The sequence below is a fragment of the Cetorhinus maximus genome, chromosome 22 (assembly GCF_964194155.1).
Source record: "Cetorhinus maximus chromosome 22, sCetMax3.hap1.1, whole genome shotgun sequence".
NCBI classification, from domain to species: Eukaryota; Metazoa; Chordata; class Chondrichthyes; order Lamniformes; family Cetorhinidae; genus Cetorhinus; species Cetorhinus maximus.
In genome coordinates this window covers 536,683-556,005 of record NC_135900.1, presented here as the reverse complement: position 1 = coordinate 556,005, position 19,323 = coordinate 536,683, and the positions used below count along the sequence as shown (strand labels likewise).

The 19,323-nt window shown below is 42.1% G+C and overlaps 1 protein-coding gene across 3 annotated transcripts in view; it reads left to right on the top strand.

The window, feature by feature from the left end:
- Positions 1-19,323, top strand: part of osbpl8 (oxysterol binding protein-like 8) — a 262,935-nt gene that overhangs the window by 35,294 nt on the left and 208,318 nt on the right. For all 3 annotated transcript variants that reach the window (XM_078567629.1, XM_078567627.1, XM_078567634.1), the window contains one exon: positions 15,296-15,399. In XM_078567629.1, coding sequence (XP_078423755.1) covers positions 15,296-15,399 — 104 coding nt within the window. Of the gene's footprint in view, positions 1-15,295; positions 15,400-19,323 lie in introns of those variants that run through there.

Below are 19,323 nucleotides of genomic sequence, written 5' to 3'. Positions count from 1 at the left end.
GTGGTAGGAAAACTATTGGAGAAAATTCTGAAGGAGAATATCTATCTCCACTTGAGAGACAAGATTTGATCAGGGATAGTCAAGCATGGCTTTGTCAGAGGGAGGTCATGCCTAACAAATTTGATTGAATTTTTTGAGGAGGTGACCAGGTGTGTAGATGAGGGTAGTGTAGTTGATGTAGTTTATATGGATTTTAGCAAAGCCTTTGACAAGGCCCCATATGGGAGACTTATAAAGAAAGCAAATGCAGATGGGATACAGGGTAATTTGGATTCAAAATTGGCTTAGTTGTAGGAGACAGAAGGTGATGACAGAAGGCTGCTTTAGTGACTGGAAGCCAGTGTCCAGTGGCGTACCACAGGTGCCTGTGCTGGGTCCCCTATTATTTGTCATTTATATAAACGACATAGATGACTATGTTGGGGGTAGGATTAGTAAGTTTGTGGATGACACAAAGATTGGCCGGGTGGTTAACAATGAGGTTGAGTGTCTTGAGCTACAGGAAGATATAGATGGGATGGTCAAATGGGCAGATAAGTGGCAGATGGAATTTAACCCTGAAAAGTGTGAGGTGATACACTTTGGAAGGAGTAATTTGACAAGGAAGTATTCAATGAACGGCATGACACTAGGAAGTTCTGAGGAACAAAGGGCCCTTGGCATGTGTGTCCATAGATCTCTGAAGGCGGAGGGGCATGTTAGTGGGGTGGTGAAAATGGCATATGGGACACTTGCCTTTATCAATCGAGGCATACAAAAGTAGGGAGGTCATGTTAGAGTTGTATAGAACCTTGGTGAGGCCACAGCTGGAGTACTGTGTGCAGTTCTGGTCGCCACATTATAGGAAGGATGTGATTGCACTGGAGAGGGTGCAGAGGAGATTCATCAGGATGTTGCCTGGGATGAAACATTTAAGCTATGAAGAGAGGTTGGATAGATTTGGGTTGTTTTCATTGGAGCAGAGAAGACTGAGAGGCGACCTGATCGAGGTGCACAAGATTGAGGGACATGGACAGGGTGGATAGGGAGCAGCTGTTCCCTTTAGTTGAAGGGTCAGTCACGAGGGGACACAAGTTCAAGGTGAGGGGCAGGAGGTTTGGGGGGATGTGAGGAAAACCTTTTTTACCCAGAGGGTGGTGACGGTCTAGAATGCACTGCCTGGGAGGGTGGTGGAGGCGGATTGCCTCACATCCTTTAGAAAGTTCCTGGATGAGCATTTGGCATGTCATAACACTTAAGGCTATGGGCCCAGTGCTGGTAAATGGGATTAGGTAGGTCACGTGTCAGTGCAGACTCGATGGGCTGAAGGGCCTCTTCTGCACTATGTGATTCTGTGTTGTTTGGCACTCCCACCGTGCGAAATGGGATAGATTCAGAATAGATCCAGCTCAATGCTGGGCATCCTTGAGGCACTGTGGGCATCAACAGGAGCAGAATTGAATTCCACCACAATCTGTAACCTCATGGCCCAGCATATCCCCCACTCTACCATTGCCTTCAAACCAAGGGTCCAGCCCTGGCTCAAAGAAGAGTGTGTTATGATTCCAGCTGATGTTACTGCTGGACAAGCCAGATCCCAGGGTGGAACCTGGCTTGATAGACCCTAACTTTTATTTTTTGTTTAGAAACATGGAGTGGGGCTACTGAACAGAGTCGCAGGAGTCAGCTGATGAAACTTTAACAAAAGTATAAAACATTTGTTGAACAAGAAAAATGAGCTATAATACAATACTCCTACACCCACAACAATACCTTTACTGATATATACAGATTTATAAGGATAATACAAGTTACAATTGCTAATTTGTACTTTAATGTTCACAGTAAGTATGCAGTCCATGTAAACCAATTGGTGACCTGTGGTCAGGCACACCATATTTGGAAACCAAGTTATAGATGCCACCCCAAACAGATGCTATGGATCTCTCATCAACTACTCCCCCCCCCAGTCCCCCGGACGCTTGTCACACCGTGAGCAACTGGTCTCAGTGAACTCCGTCTTGCATATGAGAGTTTCTAACTTCCACTCTCGCTTTGGAATCTTCTCCCAAACAATGCTTTCTCTCAGACACCTTCCACAAGGGTCCACCTCCAGGGTTTGACCTCTCCTTCCGATGTTCCTCTCCCCTGGATCGCCACGTACATTCAAGCTTTGCCTTCCACGCACTCTCTTTCAAATGCCCAGTCATACCTACCGAACACCACTGTTTCACATGCACAGAGTCAAGAGTATCAGACCTTCGACTGTCTCCTTGGATATTCTGGTTTCTCACAAGCCTAACTTACTTTAAATCTGCATCCTGCAGCTTTTTCCCTTTAAGTTTCGAGCCTTCCTCTCTGCTGCTTACTTTTAACTTCACTTAGCAGGACCTTTTTCATTCCTGTCCTTATCCTTTGACTTAACTGTCCTCTTGGAACCTTTCCTGTTCTACTCCCCGGTTTTGGGGGACTTCTTTAGCTTTTGGAACCTGCTTCTGCAGTTCTCTCTCCTGTGTCCAGCTTCTGCTGGCACCTGGCTTCAACTTTAGTTTGGGACTTGCTATCTGTCCCTCTCCTGTGCTGTCTTCTGGTGGCAACTCCTTTCAACTTTAGAGCATAATCACCAACCGAACTCAAACTTCTTTCTGTTTCTCTGTCCCTGTGTGTGCCTCCTGTTACTGGGCAATAGCTCACTTTTACCTCTGTTTGTTTTTACTCCCCTTCGAGTCGTAAAACCTAATTCAAATGCAGGCATTTTTTTTAAAGTGAAAAACTTAAGTTCCCACCTTTCTTAACACGCAAATATAAATTAAACTTAAAGATATACCTTATTCATTACACAAACACACACACACACACACACACTCACACTCCTTAGACAGCTAGCAAAGACGATGGGCTAAATGGCCCCCCTCTTTGCTGTAATCATTCTTTGGTTCTGTGGAGGGCGAGCCTAGTTTTTGTGCTCAAGTCTGTGGAATGCAGAATAAAGTTCCCTCTGCTTTGCTCTGCTACATTTCAGCAATATGGTTCAATCCAACCTCAAAACATCATCCTTTAAAAATACCTTTGTGGCATTTTCGATTTCCAACACATTCCATCCTGCCTGACTCAGATGTGCTAATTGTTGTCAAATTGGGGTAGCCTTTGTACTTTCTCTATGCCATGTTGAACTAGAGTGAGACTCCAAATTCAAGCTTAACTCTTGGAGTCACTGATCTGGCTTTGATTCCTGCCTTGTACCCATTTGGAAAAATTGAAAAATTTGGAAACATGTTTGATGGTGGCATTTTTCTTATTCCTCTTTCCCTTCCCACTTGCACCATTTGATTCACACTTAAAATTTGTGCACGTGTTGGTTAATCTGGGTGGCAGAGGGTGGGGACCCTCCATGATCATAAATGATGCTCAATGGAAGATTTTGGAGCATGGTTTTTTACTTTTAATGTGGTATTTGCACTTGTACTCCTCTAGGGTTGCACTTGTTTGTTAAAATGTCCATTAGCAAAACAATAGGAACTCAGTGCAGTCAGTAATGATAATGGTTGCAAATTTCGAGAGTTCTAAGTTAACATAATATTCATATAGTGACTTTTTAATGTGGACATGAGCATCAAAGGAGGCAATAGTTGAGAAAATGGATGGCTGCAGATTTAGTATAGCAAATGCAGGGCCAATAGGGAGGCTGTTGGGAGTTTAAAATTGTAGTGCTAGGCAACTTGGAGGAATTAGGAGGTGAGAAAGGAGTGCTGAGAATAAGATTGAAATCCAAGAATGGGAAGTCCCTCAGTGCAGAGCTTGGGAAGCCGAATGGTACAAAATGAACGATAAGATGCTTGGATGTGAAGCGTTAGTTCAGGTGTTTTCGTCTAAAAGAGGACGTTTTTTGATCTCTCTCTGGTTGAATAGCATTGTGTTCAGTTTGGCCGAGTGTAGACAGATGGCTTGAGATGTTTATGGAACTTGTATTTGTAGGGACAAATATTCTATGTGATGGATCAGTATACATCTCATGTAATTGAGAGGTGTAGTCTCATGCTATTTCTTTCAGTATATCTTCAAAGAGAGCGAAGTCGTTGCGGGAGTCGGTCATGGAGTTAAAGTCAGCAGAAAGACTGCGTCTGGCCGCTTGGTCATGCTTTGTATAAAAAGCTATTTACTGTTTTAAGGATCAATGTTGTGTAGAAAGGTGATGCCGGAGGGCTGTCTGTCTTTTTATGTTTCAAGGAGATTGATTGGAATGTTATGTACTGTGTGTATACAGTTTGTACTGAGTGTTGTGCTTTTACATGTTCAATGTTAAATAGGTCTGTAATTTATCACCTGAACTTCAGCCTGATGCAATGCATATTCATCGACCAAAGGCAACGAGGCCACATGGTGGCAAGTAATATATTGCAGTGAGTCAGAATACAGTAGCACATTTTCCTTGATCCTGTAATTTTTGTTTAGGCATTTAAAAATACCGCTCTGATCTGTAGGGGATGCAAGCTCTGCCTGTGGGAATGGTCTTTGACTCTGAATCGGAAGAAAGATATCTAGTAGAAAAAGCAAAATTTAAAGAGGGGCTTGAAATGGGCAGAGCTATGTGGATGTGAAAGAAAGTGCAGAGGTGATTCAAGATGGAGATATCAGAAGTCACATCCTCTTGAGATGACCAGTTTCCTGCGGTCATAGTGCATGTGGGTAGAGCGATGTTTTGGAAGGGCGAAGATAAGTGATGACAAGAATGTAGAGCAATAGGAGAAGGCTTAAAGCTTAAGGCACATTTGGTTAAAGGTTGAAATCATCAAGGATGAGGAATTACTTGGGGAAGAGACTGATCAGGGAGATGAAAAAGACTGTGGAAGGATATTGAGAAGCAAAAAGAGACATGTAGAAGCTTTTTATCTTGCGTTCATTGGGACACTTCAGAAGAATACCAGTATCAGGGGAAAATTACAATTTATACTATATGAGAAGAGAGTGCTGACTGGATTGCAAGTTGGCTCTGGTAAAGGCATTGCCATGGAGAATGCACCAGTGATGGTGACTGACAGTTAATTCCCAAGCATTGTTTGAAATTTAAACCAGGCAGCTTGATCCTGATTGGTCAAGGCATTGCTCTGAGGAATGAGTCAGCGAATGGCTGTCACTTATTTTGTTTAGCTGAAACAAGCGCAATGTGTTTTTGTTCTTCCTGTCTGCAAAGAACAGGGTCTTGTGTATGTATGTAGCTTCCAGTACATACACAAGCACCACACTGCAAGCCTGACTGACAATCTTGAACTGGTTGTTGGCATAATTCTTAGCACTCTGAGGGTTATTTAGCAAATGTTGTCCAATTGCAAAATCACATCAATGTTGGACATTGTTTTGAGTTTTGCAAGCACGGCCTGGTTGGGTATGGTCTGTACCTTGCCCATTACGAGCAGTGGCTGGGACATGCTGTTCGATATGACCTGCTAGTCTTTGGGATGTAAGGCCCACATACCTAGCATCATACTGGCACTGAAATTCATATTTCACGTTTCTCATTTGTGCGGTAGGCAGAATATCTTTTTGGCTTGATGGCAGCATCCTGTTGGTGGTGAATGTCACTCGTGTGCTACTGCATAGTAACAGCTGTGCTACTGTGTAGTAACAAGTGTGAAACAGCTAGCTTCACATGTTGCTCAAATTTTTCAAATATCCTGCCCTTCCAGGGTAATCTGAGGTGGATTGAGCACTTTTCAGGGCTGAAAGTTTATAGTTTTGAGCAAGTTTTCCACATACACTGTGAAGGATTCCTTCGCATTTGCGAAGGCCGGACAGGACTTGCAATGTTGTGTCCATGTGCTCATTTGGCATTGCTAGCCTATTCACCAATGTTCCACTTAAGGAAGCCATAGATATTTGTACTGCAGCACTATATCATGGCGATCTAGACCTGCCACCATTGTGTGAATCAGTATTTACTGAACTTTTGACAACTCGTTCAGTTCTAATGACACCATGTGCTCAAATAGATAGTGTTGCCATGGCTCCCCTCTGGAACCAGCTCTCGCAAACATCTTTGTTGAGTTCAATGGAATGTGTCTTTGATGGAATGACACCTAACCACCTACCATGCAAATATTTCTGAAATGTGGAGGGTATGTTCGCTATATTTAAATCCGCAACTGCATGTAATGATTTTCTTACATTTCTTAATGGGCTTCACACTGCGCTTAAACTCACCGTTGAACTCACTTTTCACATACTAGTTGAGAACTCTGCCAGGGGGTTCTCTACCACGGTCTACCGCAAGCCTACCGTCATTGGTCAATATACACGTTGGGATTCTTACAGTCCCACACACTAAGATTGGTCTTATCGGCAACTTTATAAATAGGGCCTGAGCTATTTGCTCACCACACAAGCTTGATGCTGAAGTAGGGCGCATCAAAGACCTTCTTGCAGGATAATGGCTGCCTTGATCAGATCATTTCGCGTATATCATGTGAACTAACGAACAGGCCGTCACTTTTGGCCCTGTAAAGTGCTCAATCTATCTCAGATTATCCTGGACGGGCAAGGTATCTGAAAAATCTGAGCAACAGTTGAAGCTAGCTGTTTCACGCAGTAACAGTATGCAGTAGCAACATGAGTGGTATTCATTTTATTCTTTAATGGCATGAGTGTCACCAGCATGGCCAGCATTTGGTGCTCATTTCTCATTGCCCTTGAACTGAGTAGCTTGCTAGACCATTTCAGAGGGCAGTTAAGAGTCAACCACATTGCTGTGGGTCTAGAGCCACATGCAGGCCAGACCAGGTAAGGGTGGCAAATTTTCTTCTCTAAAGAACATTAGTGAAGCAGATGGGTTTTTTCAACAATCTATGATAGTTTTATGGTCACTATTACTGAGATTAGCTTTATACTCCAGATTTATTAGTTGAATTTAAATTCCACCAGCTACCATGATGGGATTTGAACCCATGCTCCCAGAGCATTCGGCTGGACCTCTGGATTACTAGTCCAATGGTATTATCACTACGCTACCATCTCCCCATATTGAGCATTAACAGGATGCTGCTGTGAAGCCAAAAAGACATTCTGCCCATCACATAAAGGAGTAATGTGGTATATGAATTTCACTGCCAGTGTGATGCTAGGTATGTAGGCCGCATGTTCCAAGGACTGGTGGATGTATCAAACATCATGTCCCAGCCACTGTTCACAACGGGCAGGGTACAGTCCATACCCAACCAGCCCGTGCTTGCAAAACTCAAAACACAGTGTCCAACATTAGATGTGATTTCACAATTGGGCATTATTTGCTAAATAATCCTCAGTGTGCTAAGAATTACACTGACAACCAATTTAAGATTGTCAGTCGGGTCCGAGGTATAGAAGCTACGTATATGAACATACAGGGCCCTGTTCTTTGCAGACAGAAAGAACATGTACACACATTGCACCTGTTTCAGCTAAACAAAATAAGTGACAGCCATTCGCTGACTCATTCCTCAGGGCAGTGCCTTGACCAATCAGGATCAAGTTGCCTGATTTAAATTTCAAACAATGTTTGGCAGTTAATTGTCAGTCACCATCACTGGTGCATTCTGTACCAATCATAGTTCACTTGCCAACCAATTGCACTCATCTCATACAGTATCCTGATGAGTGCAAGACAAAAAGCTTTGATGTCTCTTTTTTTCAGCTATTCTCAAGTTCTGTACTCGCAGACAAATATATTAAGGAGAGATGCAATAATGGATTAGAAAAGATATCTGCACTGAAGAACTGATAATGTGCACAGAGGGAAATAATATTGGCTAGGAAGTTACAAGTAGGTTTAGAAGGGCAATAGGCATAAAGAAATTGGATGGAAAAATGAGAAGGGTGGTAGAGGGTGTCATGCTCAATAAAGGAGGAGTGAAGAGACATGTCAAGATGGGACATTACAAAAAGAGCCACTGCAATGCTGTTCAGGCAAATGATGTACTTTAAACACTTAAAGCTGACAAAAGTAATCAATGATATTTTAGCGAAATCAACTAAATTAGTTGAAATATGTTCTGCCAGTTCACATTTTGAAAATGTATTTGACAAATCTAACAGGCCAACCTGTTGAACTAAGACTGAAAATGCTACAATAAAATGCTTACAGTTCACAGTGAAATTTATTGCACTGCAATTAGTGTCCTCGTTGAAACTAAAATGAATCCTTGTTCAATGTAAGGTAGATGAGTAAGGTAGGACCTGTTCAAATGTTAATATGCCAAATTTAAGAACTAGCCATTTGATTGGAAAAGAACTAAGGTGCTCATGTGGACCACTGTACTTCCCAAGCAAGTTAACTTGTTTTATGCAACTTGGAAGCTTAGAAATGACAAGAAAGAAGGTAAGTTGGCCTGTTGTGCTAATTTTAGTTCTTGAGTTTGAGCAGTCTCTTCTAATTCCATTACAGTTTCCCTTCCCATTAGTAGTTCTCAAATGTAGATTCTCATCCTCCAGTATTCTGGAATATCTATTATGATGTCTTGGTGACTTCTACTTAGTAACTTTTCAGTATAAGTTAATTTTGAATATAAATCTTAATTATAGCTATTCCACATTACTCTCAGATATCCGTAAAATTGCACTCTTTCCCTGCCATCTTAAACCTGGAGTGAAATATTTATTAAACATCTTTTGCATACCTTATTTTCAAGTTTTAGGTGAGACTCTTCCTTTCTAAGTGGTTGCATCCCATAATGAGTCTTATTTGTGTTAGCCATGAAAGCCCTCTTACGTTGCCCACCAGTCTGTCATGTTCCTGTTGTGATCCCTTGGAGGTCAATAACCTGAAAAGAGCGAAATCCTCAAATGAGCTCAATGAAAGCAAGATTTCACTTTTTAAAACATTTACTGTAAACAGTCAAGCTCAGAATCATAAAATTAAGCATGCATTAATGGACAAATAGCATTTTATTAGAAACGATGAATTTCACTTTAACTAGTTGATACAAAAAAATAGGCCTCACAACTGTCTCTGCATCATTCCCAGCGCAAATGTGGCACTATGTGCACTCTCAACCTCTTTCAAACTTTGTCTCCAGTGCATAGCATCTCTCACCTTTCCCACTCACTGGATTCGGTGCTTGAGTCGCTTTCACTGGCCGTTTTATTCCATCAAAAGTCCCTGGATACAATGAACACCAACAAAGCACGCTTCAATGAACCCCCTTTGCCTCAGGTCTTGACTGGTGTAGCTTTCCAGAGTTCTTTTCCAGCACAACCCTGGTCCATTGTACCTCTGGTACAAACACTCAGCTCTTTAGCATGCCCGAGTTGTTTACACCACTTTTAGGTTTCAGCCCCTTTTAGGTTGCTCACACATTTCTTTACTAAGATCTCCTGGAGTTTTCTTACTGCCAACCAGAAAACTGACTTCCTTGTTGAGAGCTCTGCTTGCCTCTCCTGAACACACCTGGAGTTCTGTGCCAATATTCTGCCGCAGCACAAAAAGCTGAAATATACCTCCCCTCTCTGCCACCTCCCCCCACCCCCCCTCCCCAGTAAGCTTCTGTTTGCCTTTTGTGGTTACTCAACACTCAGCACCATAGCAACGCCAAGTCATCAGGTCACTTCTCAGAAATAATCACAGCTAAGAAATCCAATTACACACCCCTTTTCAGAATTATCTGTTTCACTTTGGGTAAAGGGGGTATCTTACAATTACAAGCTTTTTGCAAAGGGCAGAGTTCATCACACTCCCACTTTTCCATCCAAGTTTTTTCTTTCATTTTATATATTTATGTTCTCATGGTTTTATTCCGTATTATCCTCACATCTATTTTTGCCTCTTTTTTAAAAAAAATTAATTTGTGCTGTAACCTTTTTATTTATACATTGAGTCCTCTGTCTTCATTGCACTTCTATGATCTAGTCTTCAAATTAATCTAAACTTGTTTGATCTGCTTCACTGTAGTCTACAACCATTAATTGAAATGCAAAAATATTATCATCACAGTCCCTAATTCTCAGTAATAAGTTGCTCTCCTGGCACAGATTTTCTCAAAATTTATTCCTTCATATTGAAAACTAAAAATATGATAGCAAATGGGCATAAATGTCAGTGTGTTATAAATTAATAATCTTGAGTTTGTGTACTACTTTACAGCTTTAAGTTGTGTATGGTTTATTTTTTCAATCCAGGCTCTTGGGCAAACCTGTCACAGCAGCATTTAAAAGGACTGTCTCTATTTGCTCTTGACAACTGAGTGGTTTACCCTGCCAATTCAGACGACATTAAGAGATAGCCACAAGGCATGAACTTAAAACGCATGTAGGCCACATTTAGTAGGCGTGGCATATTTTTACCACACTCCGATAGCTTCCTTGGTCATTTTTCCTCCTCCCTGCCCTAAAGTTTCCAGACTTATCCAATATGTTTTGCCATGATGGGATTAGACCTTGTAATTTTGAGGTTGCTAGTTCAGCTTCAAGACCATGGCAGAACTGTATCCAGTTTTGAGGTGTACCATTACCATTGCTTTTTAATTTAATGCCTTCATTGTATGATTTAATTTTTGGTGAATCTTGCAATATTACTATTTTCAAAAAAGTAATTTCTGTTATGCTTTTTAGCAATAATATTGATTTGTGCAAGCTGTAAAGTCCAATATTGTGGTTGATTTTTATTAAGAGCTTAAAAAAAGACACGTCTGAAATTGCTTTGCTGAAAACAGTAGTATTAGTGGTGGACATGGCTGGAATACAAATGTTCCCTTAATCGTCATTAGGGCGAGGGACAAGTTGGTTGTTTTTTTTTTACTCTTCCGTGAGATATGGGCATTGCTGGAAAGGCCAGCATTTGTTGCCCATCCCTAATTACCCTTGAGAACCCTTGTTGAACCGCTGCAGTCCATGTGGTGTAGTTACACCAACAGCGTTCTTAGGGAGGGAGTTCCAGGATTTAGACTCCGCATCTATCCTGTCTTTTGACAGTGCTGAGACTTGCACGAGTGACTCTGATGAATTCTGTTTGACAATTTTTCCATTTCAACCCCTCCCATTTTCAGCTCTGAATGGCCCAGAAAAATGTTATATGCAGCAGAACACAATCTGCCCCTTTCAGCACAATTTATTGTATAAGCTGAATTTGCTCCAGTCCAGCTTCTAGGCTCCAGTGCAAATATTATATGTAGTACAAATGGAATTTGTGTCTGATGTAAAACTTCATAGTCATTACTGTGGAAAGTTGAATAGGATTGATTAGTCAATGATACGTTTATTGCCAACCTCCTTGGTGATGTTGGGAGTTTTCACAAAATTTTTTGTGACAAGTTCCTGTTGAGTTAATCATTTTTCTTTCAAACTAACTGCAGGGCCAAAAAGAAGTAATCTTCAAACTTTTCACTGTGTAATTTCTTAGGAAATTGTATGTTTTGTTTTGAGAAGTTTCTGAAGAAAATGGCGTGGCCTTGATCACTTTACATTGTTGATGCATTCAACTTGCAAGTGTAAAACTACAGGGCTTAAGCAGAGAGCAAATGGAATTATATTAACACCAACAGACCTAAGAAATGACCTCCGTAATATTCCAATTTCTTTCAAAGTCCAAAACAAGTATTGAAGCAACTAAGGAAAGCTCCAGAACATAGTCAGTAGGAGAATATTAGTCTATGGAAGTTAGGCTGGGATATTGTGATGATCTGGTCAGACCACATTTGGGACAGGAATGCAGAGCCAAAGTGCTCTTGGATGTATTGTGTGCTGCAATGTGATTTTTCTTGTCATGAGTAAGTCACTGTTAACCTGTGACGTGGACCACAAGACAAATTTAATGACCATTAGTCAGTTTAATGTGACATATTGAGCACAGAATGATTTATAGTAAGTACAAACTTTGCTGTTCTCTTTGGAATCAAAACTGCAAAGATGCTGCATAAACTCAACAAAGAACGAACCAGAGAAACATAGGTCTTTTTCACTCTCGTAAGTATCCAACAGGACTGAGTCCTCTGGACAGCTTTGTATCAAGATTAACTTTAGTTAAGATAGAGCTCCATGATGATCTTTCTGTGAAGATATTTCAGGATTAAAGGAATTCTATCTAAATTTCCTTACCCTCTTAACCATATGTAGGTGGTGAGTTATTCTAAGAATTCAGCTTAGTAGTTTTCCACCCAGTTGTAGCTGTTGGAATACATATACTGTAAACACTTGCACAAGATGCTTGTAATTGAATGGAATGGCTTGACCCACTGGTCAGTTCCAAACTTGGTTAATGTTCTGTGAGATGAAAGTGTTGTCAGGAAATCCTTTTATATATGATGGTATATCTACCAGCTGTGAGTTAAGATAAAATATTGCGGTCATTTGGAGTACAATGGCATGCAGTGAGAAGGCAGTTTAAATATAGAACGATGTGTTTTAGGTCACATGGCTGTTTCTCATAAGCGATCTTTCTTATTTCTCATTTGATAGACATGGGGACATAGGACTTAGGAGCAGGAGTAGGCCATTTGACCCTTTGAACCTACTGTGCCATTCAATTAGATCATGGCTGATCTGAAATAAAAACAATGTTGGGAAAACTCTGCAGGTCTAACAGCATCTGTGGAGAGAGAAACAGAGTTAATGCTTCAAGTCTGTATGACTCTTCTTCAGAGCTGATGACTGGTCTGGTTGTGGTCTCAACCCCACTTCACTGTCTGCCCCAGTAACCTTCGATTCCCTTGTCTGTCAAAAATCTATCTAACTCTGTCTTGAAAATAATCAATAAACCAGCCACCACTGCTTTCTGGGGAAGAGAATTCCGCAGACTAATGACCCTCTGAGAGAAAAGTTTTCTGCTCATTTCCACCTTAAAAATCATTTTATTTATGATGCCATAAATCTTGAAACTGGAGCAGGAATATTTCCACTGATGTAGAGCAGTAGTAAACAATGAGCGATTTCTGAGATTGAATTTGTTTATATTCATAACAAGTGTATAAACAAGTTCTTGGCCTGAAATGGTTACAGATTTAAAATAAATATTTGGCGAAGCAAAAAGCCTGTGGTTGATGGGGAGATATTTGAGAAAATCAATTATGGAAGTTGAAGCAAGTATTTGGTGTGGAATAACAGTGAGTTCAGACTAAGTGGAACATGGTGAAATTCTGATTTGGTTCCCATTTAAATGTTTCCCTCGGAATTGCCTCTTCTAACTGGTGCCTAAATGTGGTGAAGTAGCTGGCTGGTTGGTCGGGTATATGAGTGAGGGAAACAAGTCATGAAAGAAATCTTGGAAACTCTTTCGAGTTATCAACAGTCACAGATTGCAACTCTTTCGAGTACAATCACAGTTCTTGGTTTCCGGGAGTGGGACATGAACCCACAACCCTCTGATTCAAAGGCGAGGGTGCTATGAACTGAGCCACAGCTGACACCTCCAAGAAATCTTGGAAACTCTTTCGAGTTATCAACAGTCACAGATTGCAACCCTTTCGAGTACAATCACAGTTCTTGGTTTCCGGGAGTGGGACATGAACCCACAACCCTCTGATTCAAAGGCGAGGGTGCTATGAACTGAGCCACAGCTGACACCTCCAAGAAATCTTGGAAGTCTGACTTGTTAATGGTATGTTAATGATTTTGTAAAGATACACAGGTGGTGAGCATTCTTAATTACCGAGTACTTATAAAGAGAGACTGCTGGGACCTGGGTGTAGTGGGTGGTAAGCAGACATATGTAATGTGGCATTCTGTGAATAAACCTATTATCAAGAAAAGTGTGTGTCTAGTTTCATACTTCAACTGGCTTGGGATCGATTTGATGTGACACTTAGAGGAACATTGCTGTTAATTAAAAAAAACATATATTTGAGGGCTGTGAAGAGGTTTGGTGCCTTAGATGAGCATAATTTTGGGAAATTTTCTAGTCTATAAATTGGCTAGGTGAATGTTGGAAAGATCCTATTTTATTAGTGCTGAATCCACAATATGAAGTAATGGAAATGCAGAACAGTTCTGTCATCTGAAAAGAGATGAGATAATTTAACAGTTCAGCAGAAGCATTGAACAAAATAGTTATAGTCCAACGAAAGGGTTTGCTTATTTTCCAGTTCCTTCCCAGTGTTAACGAAAGATCTATATTGTTACGATCGTGATGGGAGGAGGACGCAGTTGATCTCGTCCCACTGTTCCACAGGGCGCAACATTAGTTTAAACGTTCAATTCACTCACCAAAATGGCCATTTGTTTACCTTCAGTACAGTTACCCAGAATCAAAGAGACCACACCAGGCTTCTTTCTCAGAATGCGTGATTTATTATAAATCAAAACTTCTTTTCCTTTAAACAAGTTGCAATAACACAATTGTACTCGGAAGTATAACTATCTATCCCTTTTAAAAATACCCCAGCATGCACATGCACACTTGCTAATAAACATAGGACAAACAAATAGGGTCTCTGCAGAGATGGGCTTTGGAGGATAGACTTAATAAAATAAAGGATAAAGTTCTCAGGGTTTTGACACTGTCGATCTGGAGCTCCCTCATGTGAAGGCTGGTTCCATTAGATGTCTGGAGGCTCTCACCAATAGAGCATCAGCGTGGAGGAGAATATAGATCTAGATCAATTCTTCTTATCTCAGCATGGCAGGTTTCCAAATGCAAATAAGATATACTCGGATGAGGATTCTATGGCTGCAGGTTGATAACCACATACACAATTTCAGGCAAGGCAGGGAATGAGCCAGTTATGGCAGCCTTTCTTCTAGGCTTATCCCTCAAAAGACTGAGTTCAAAACCAACAGATTCAAAACTTAAAGCCTATCTCTGTCATGTGATTTCCAGTAAATGATTAGCCTTTGACTTTAGCAGTTTCTTCCTCATCAATTAAAGTGATTGCAGTCAAAACAAACAAGCAGTTCTTCCCCCTCAAGTACCATGCTAGCCAGGTAATTTCTCGGAAAAGGTATGCTTGTTGACAGTTCCAAGGTGAAGTTATGACATTTTTTTTTAAAAATGCCCCAGGTCAACATCCAGGTGTCCAGATAATGCCAATGTCTTTCCATATTTTAAAAGAAAAATATAGTTTTGAAAGATATGACACTAACCATATCCTAAGCTTGAGTTCATCCCTCTTCGGAGATGGGCAGGCCCAAAATGTATTTCCAACATTTGCAATTTTTCTCCCCTTTAATTGACCCCCAGTAATTCTGGCTTCAGAGTCTCCACAGAAAATGTGCATTTGTTGTCTGTTATCAGCCTTGACTGATACCTCTACATTCATGGTAAGAAGCTATAAATTTCCACTGGTTAATGGCGGGCATTGTTTTTCTGGCACTTGATGTCAAGGCTAGTTTTATTTTGGTGACAGTTCTTTTCTGTTGATAGGTGTTCAGGGCCACAGGCTGGGAAAACACCATCAGGATGAAACAAGAGGATCACCGTGCAATATGGAAGCTGCTGGATCGGAAGGAGAAAACGACAAAACTCTGGTAGCTATTTATTATCAGACATTGAACTGAAAGTATTATGTTAAAAATAAGTGCTTTCCAGGGATCTCGCGACCATAGTGCAAATGCATTGAATTTGCAAAGATAAAATAACTTCTTAATATTTTAAATAAATTCTGTTTGCCATATGGCAAAGTCCAAGACTGCCTGGCTGGAATGGTCAACAAGTTTTGTATTAAATCAGGACTGATAATTGATTTCAAGGACTTAGAAATGAATTGCACAACATGAGCAGTTCAGAGAGCAAGACCAGAGAGAGTGATAAAGGAGTGGCCTGGGAGAGACAGCAAGGCTGAAGAGAGGTTTAAAAGAGTGGGCCTGGAAGAAAACACAGCGAGACCGGACAGAGTGATAAAGGAGTGGCCTGGGAGAGGGTGATAAAGGAGTGGCCTGGGAGAGGGTGATAAAGGAGTGGCCTGGGAGAGGGTGATAAAGGAGTGGCCTGGGAGAGGGTGATAAAGGAGTGGCCTGGGAGAGGGTGATAAAGGAGTGGCCTGGGAGAGGGTGATAAAGGAGTGGCCTGGGAGAGGGTGATAAAGGAGTGGCCTGGGAGAGGGTGATAAAGGAGTGGCCTGGGAGAGGGTGATAAAGGAGTGGCCTGGGAGAGGGTGATAAAGGAGCGAGCCTGGGAGAGGGTGATAAAGGAGTGGCCTGGGAGAGGGTGATAAAGGAGTGGCCTGGGAGAGGGTGATAAAGGAGTGGCCTGGGAGAGGGTGATAAAGGAGCGAGCCTGGGAGAGGGCACAATGAGACCAGAGAAGGTGATTAAGGCGCAACCTGGGAGAGAGCACAGCAATACCAGAGAGAGCACCATGAGGCTGGAGAGAGCTATGAAGGAGTGGGCCTGGAAGAGAACCCAACGAGACTGGAGAGAGCGCAGCAAGAGTGGAGAGAAGGATAAAGGAGTGGCCTGGAAGAGAGCACAGTGGGTGGGGCTGGAGAGAGTGATACAGGAGCGGCCTGGGAGCTACAGGCCAGTTAGTGTAAGTAACAATGGTGGGTACGGTTTTGGAATCCTTCATCAGAGAAAAATCAACAGGCATTTGGAGAGTTTGAATTCATTGAACAGAGCCAGCATGGATTTGTGAAAGGCAGATCGTGCTTGACTAATCTAATTGTATTTTTTGATAAAGTATTAGAGAAGGTTGATGAAGGGAATGCTGTGGATGCTGCCTATATGGATTTTAAGAAAGTGTTTGACCACATAAAAGGCTGGTTAAAAAAATAGAGACAAAGGAATAGGAGGGCTGGTGTGCAATTGGATTTTTAAAAATTGGCTTAAAGACAGAAAGCAGCAGATCCTGGTGGATGGACCTTGACTACCATTCCTCACACTCTGCTTCCTGTAAGGACTCCATCCTGTTCTCCCAGTTCCTCCGCCTCCGTCTCATCTGTTTCGATGATGCTACCTTCCAAAACGGCACGACTGACATATTCCTTTTTCCTTAATCGAGGGTTCTCTCCCACCACTGTGGTTGACAGTGCCCTCAACCATGTCCAACCAATCCCCCGCATCTCTGCTCTCACCCCTTCCCCTCCCTTCCAGAATCACGATGGGGCTGGTCTTGTTCTCACTTTTCACCCCACCAGACTACGCATTCAAAGGGTCATCCTCTGCCATTTCCACCAACTCCAGCTTGATGCCACCGCCAAACATATCTTCCCCTCACCCCCTCGCCAGCATTCTGTAGGAACCATTCCCTCTGTGACATCCTGTCCACTCCTCCATCAACCCCAATTCCTCATCCCCTACCAACGGCACCTTCCCATGCAATCGCAGAAGGTGCAACACCTGCCCCTTTACCTCCTCCCTCCTCACTGTCTAAGGCCCCAAACACTCCTTTCAGATGAAGCAGCACTTTACATGCAGTAGGCCAAATTGAATGAGGTGTATTTGCTGCTCCCAATATGGTCTCCTCTATACTGGTGAGACTAAACAGACTGGGTGACTGTTTTGTGAAAGACCTTTACTCAGTCCTCAAGCATGACCCAGACCTTCCTGTTGCTCGCCATTTCAACTCAACATCTTGCTATTATGACCACATTTCGATCCTTGGCCTGCTGCAATGTTCCAGTGAAGCCCAATGCAAACTGGAGGAACAGCACCTCATCTTGCAGTTAGGTACTTTACAGCCTTCTGGACTTAACATTGTGTTCAACAACTTCAGACCATGAACTCTGTCTTCATCTTTAACCCCATTTTAATCCACTTATTTAATTATTCCCCCCCACAGGGCCATTTGTCACTTGTTATAATGTTTTGCTTTCACAGAGTGCTGACCCTTGTTCTGCTATTAACACTTTACCTTTCTGCCACTGTTGGCACCTTCTTTAGTCTTTAACACTACCATTAACACTCCCTTTGTCTTGTGTGCATGGCATCTTGGTCAAATCTCTCCTGAGCTCCCACCTATCCCTGACCTTCTTTCCTGCTCCACCTACTACACCCATCTTAAACAATATAAAATCCACCACATTTCTATTTCTTTTCAACTCTGAAGAAGAGTCATATGGTCCTAAAACATAAACTCTATTTCTCTTTGCATAGATGCTGCCAGATCTGAGTTTTTTCAAGCATTTTTTGCTTTTATTTTAGATTTCCAGCATCTGTAGTATTTTGCTTTTATATTATGGTCGATGGTTGTTTTTTTGGTCTGGAGTTTGGTAGATGGATCCAAGGGTCAGTGAGAAGACCACATTTTTATTTTGACTTGGATATTGGAATACAAAGTCAAATTTTAAAATCTGACAATGATACCAAACTTGAAGGAGTGAGGATGATATGAATTGTCTGCAGCAGGACATAGGCCGGCAGAATGGGCAAGCAAGTGGCAGATGGAATTTTAAGTGTAAGGTGATGCATTTTGGCCGAAAGGATGGGGAGAGGCAATATTCTGTATTAAATCAGGACTGATAATTGATTTCAAGGACTTGGAAATGAATTGCACAACATGAACAGTTCAGAGAGCAAGACTGGAGAGAGTGATAAAGGAGTGGCCTGGGAGAGGCAGCAAGACTGGAGAGAAGTATAAAGGAGTGGGCCTGGAAGAGAATCCAACGAGACCAGAGACAATTCTTAAAAAGTGTGCAGAAACAGAGGGACTTGGAGGTGCATCTGCATCAACCTTTGAAGGTGGCAAGACATATTGAGAGTGTTTAGCAAACCATATGGGATCTTGGGCTTCATAAGTAAAGGCATTGGGTACAAAAGCAGGGAACTTATGCTGAACCTATATACAAAGCTCTGGTTAAGCCCCAGCTGGAGTATTGCATCCAGTTCTGGTCATTACATTACAGAAAGATGTGAAGGTCCTTGAGAGAGTGCAGCTGAGATTTACCGGATGATTTGTTATGGCCACAGCTCATGTTATTCACTGAGCAAGTCAAATCCCGGGGGGAAGCTTGTGTTTTTTTTATTATTCATTCATGGGATGTGGGCTTCGCTGGCTGGGTCACCGAATGCAAATTTTAAAACCCAACCTATCTACTTGTAATTCCAACTTCACCATAGCCTCTCATTACAAATACGTGCATCTAGCACCTTTACCTTGCGTGTCTCAGTTCCCACAGACAAGCTGTCTTTACCAACCTTCCCCCACACCACCACCTTCGCAGAATGCCACCATGTTCCCAAAAACATTAAAAAAGATAACATCTGGCTTCACAGGTTCCATAGATGAGAGGGAGTGGGGTGGCTTTTCGTTACAAGGTCAGGTTGGAAAGGCTGGGGTTATTCCCTTCGGAGCAAAGGAGATTGAGGTAGAGGGTGGGAGGAGCTGGTAGGAGGATCCTTCAATCTAAGGCACTCAGTGCCTGATTGAGGGACTGGACATCGACAAGAGGAGGGTCCACCACGAGCCAAACCCCGCCTTTGCTGCTGACCTCGCCGCACCCATCTCCCTCGACC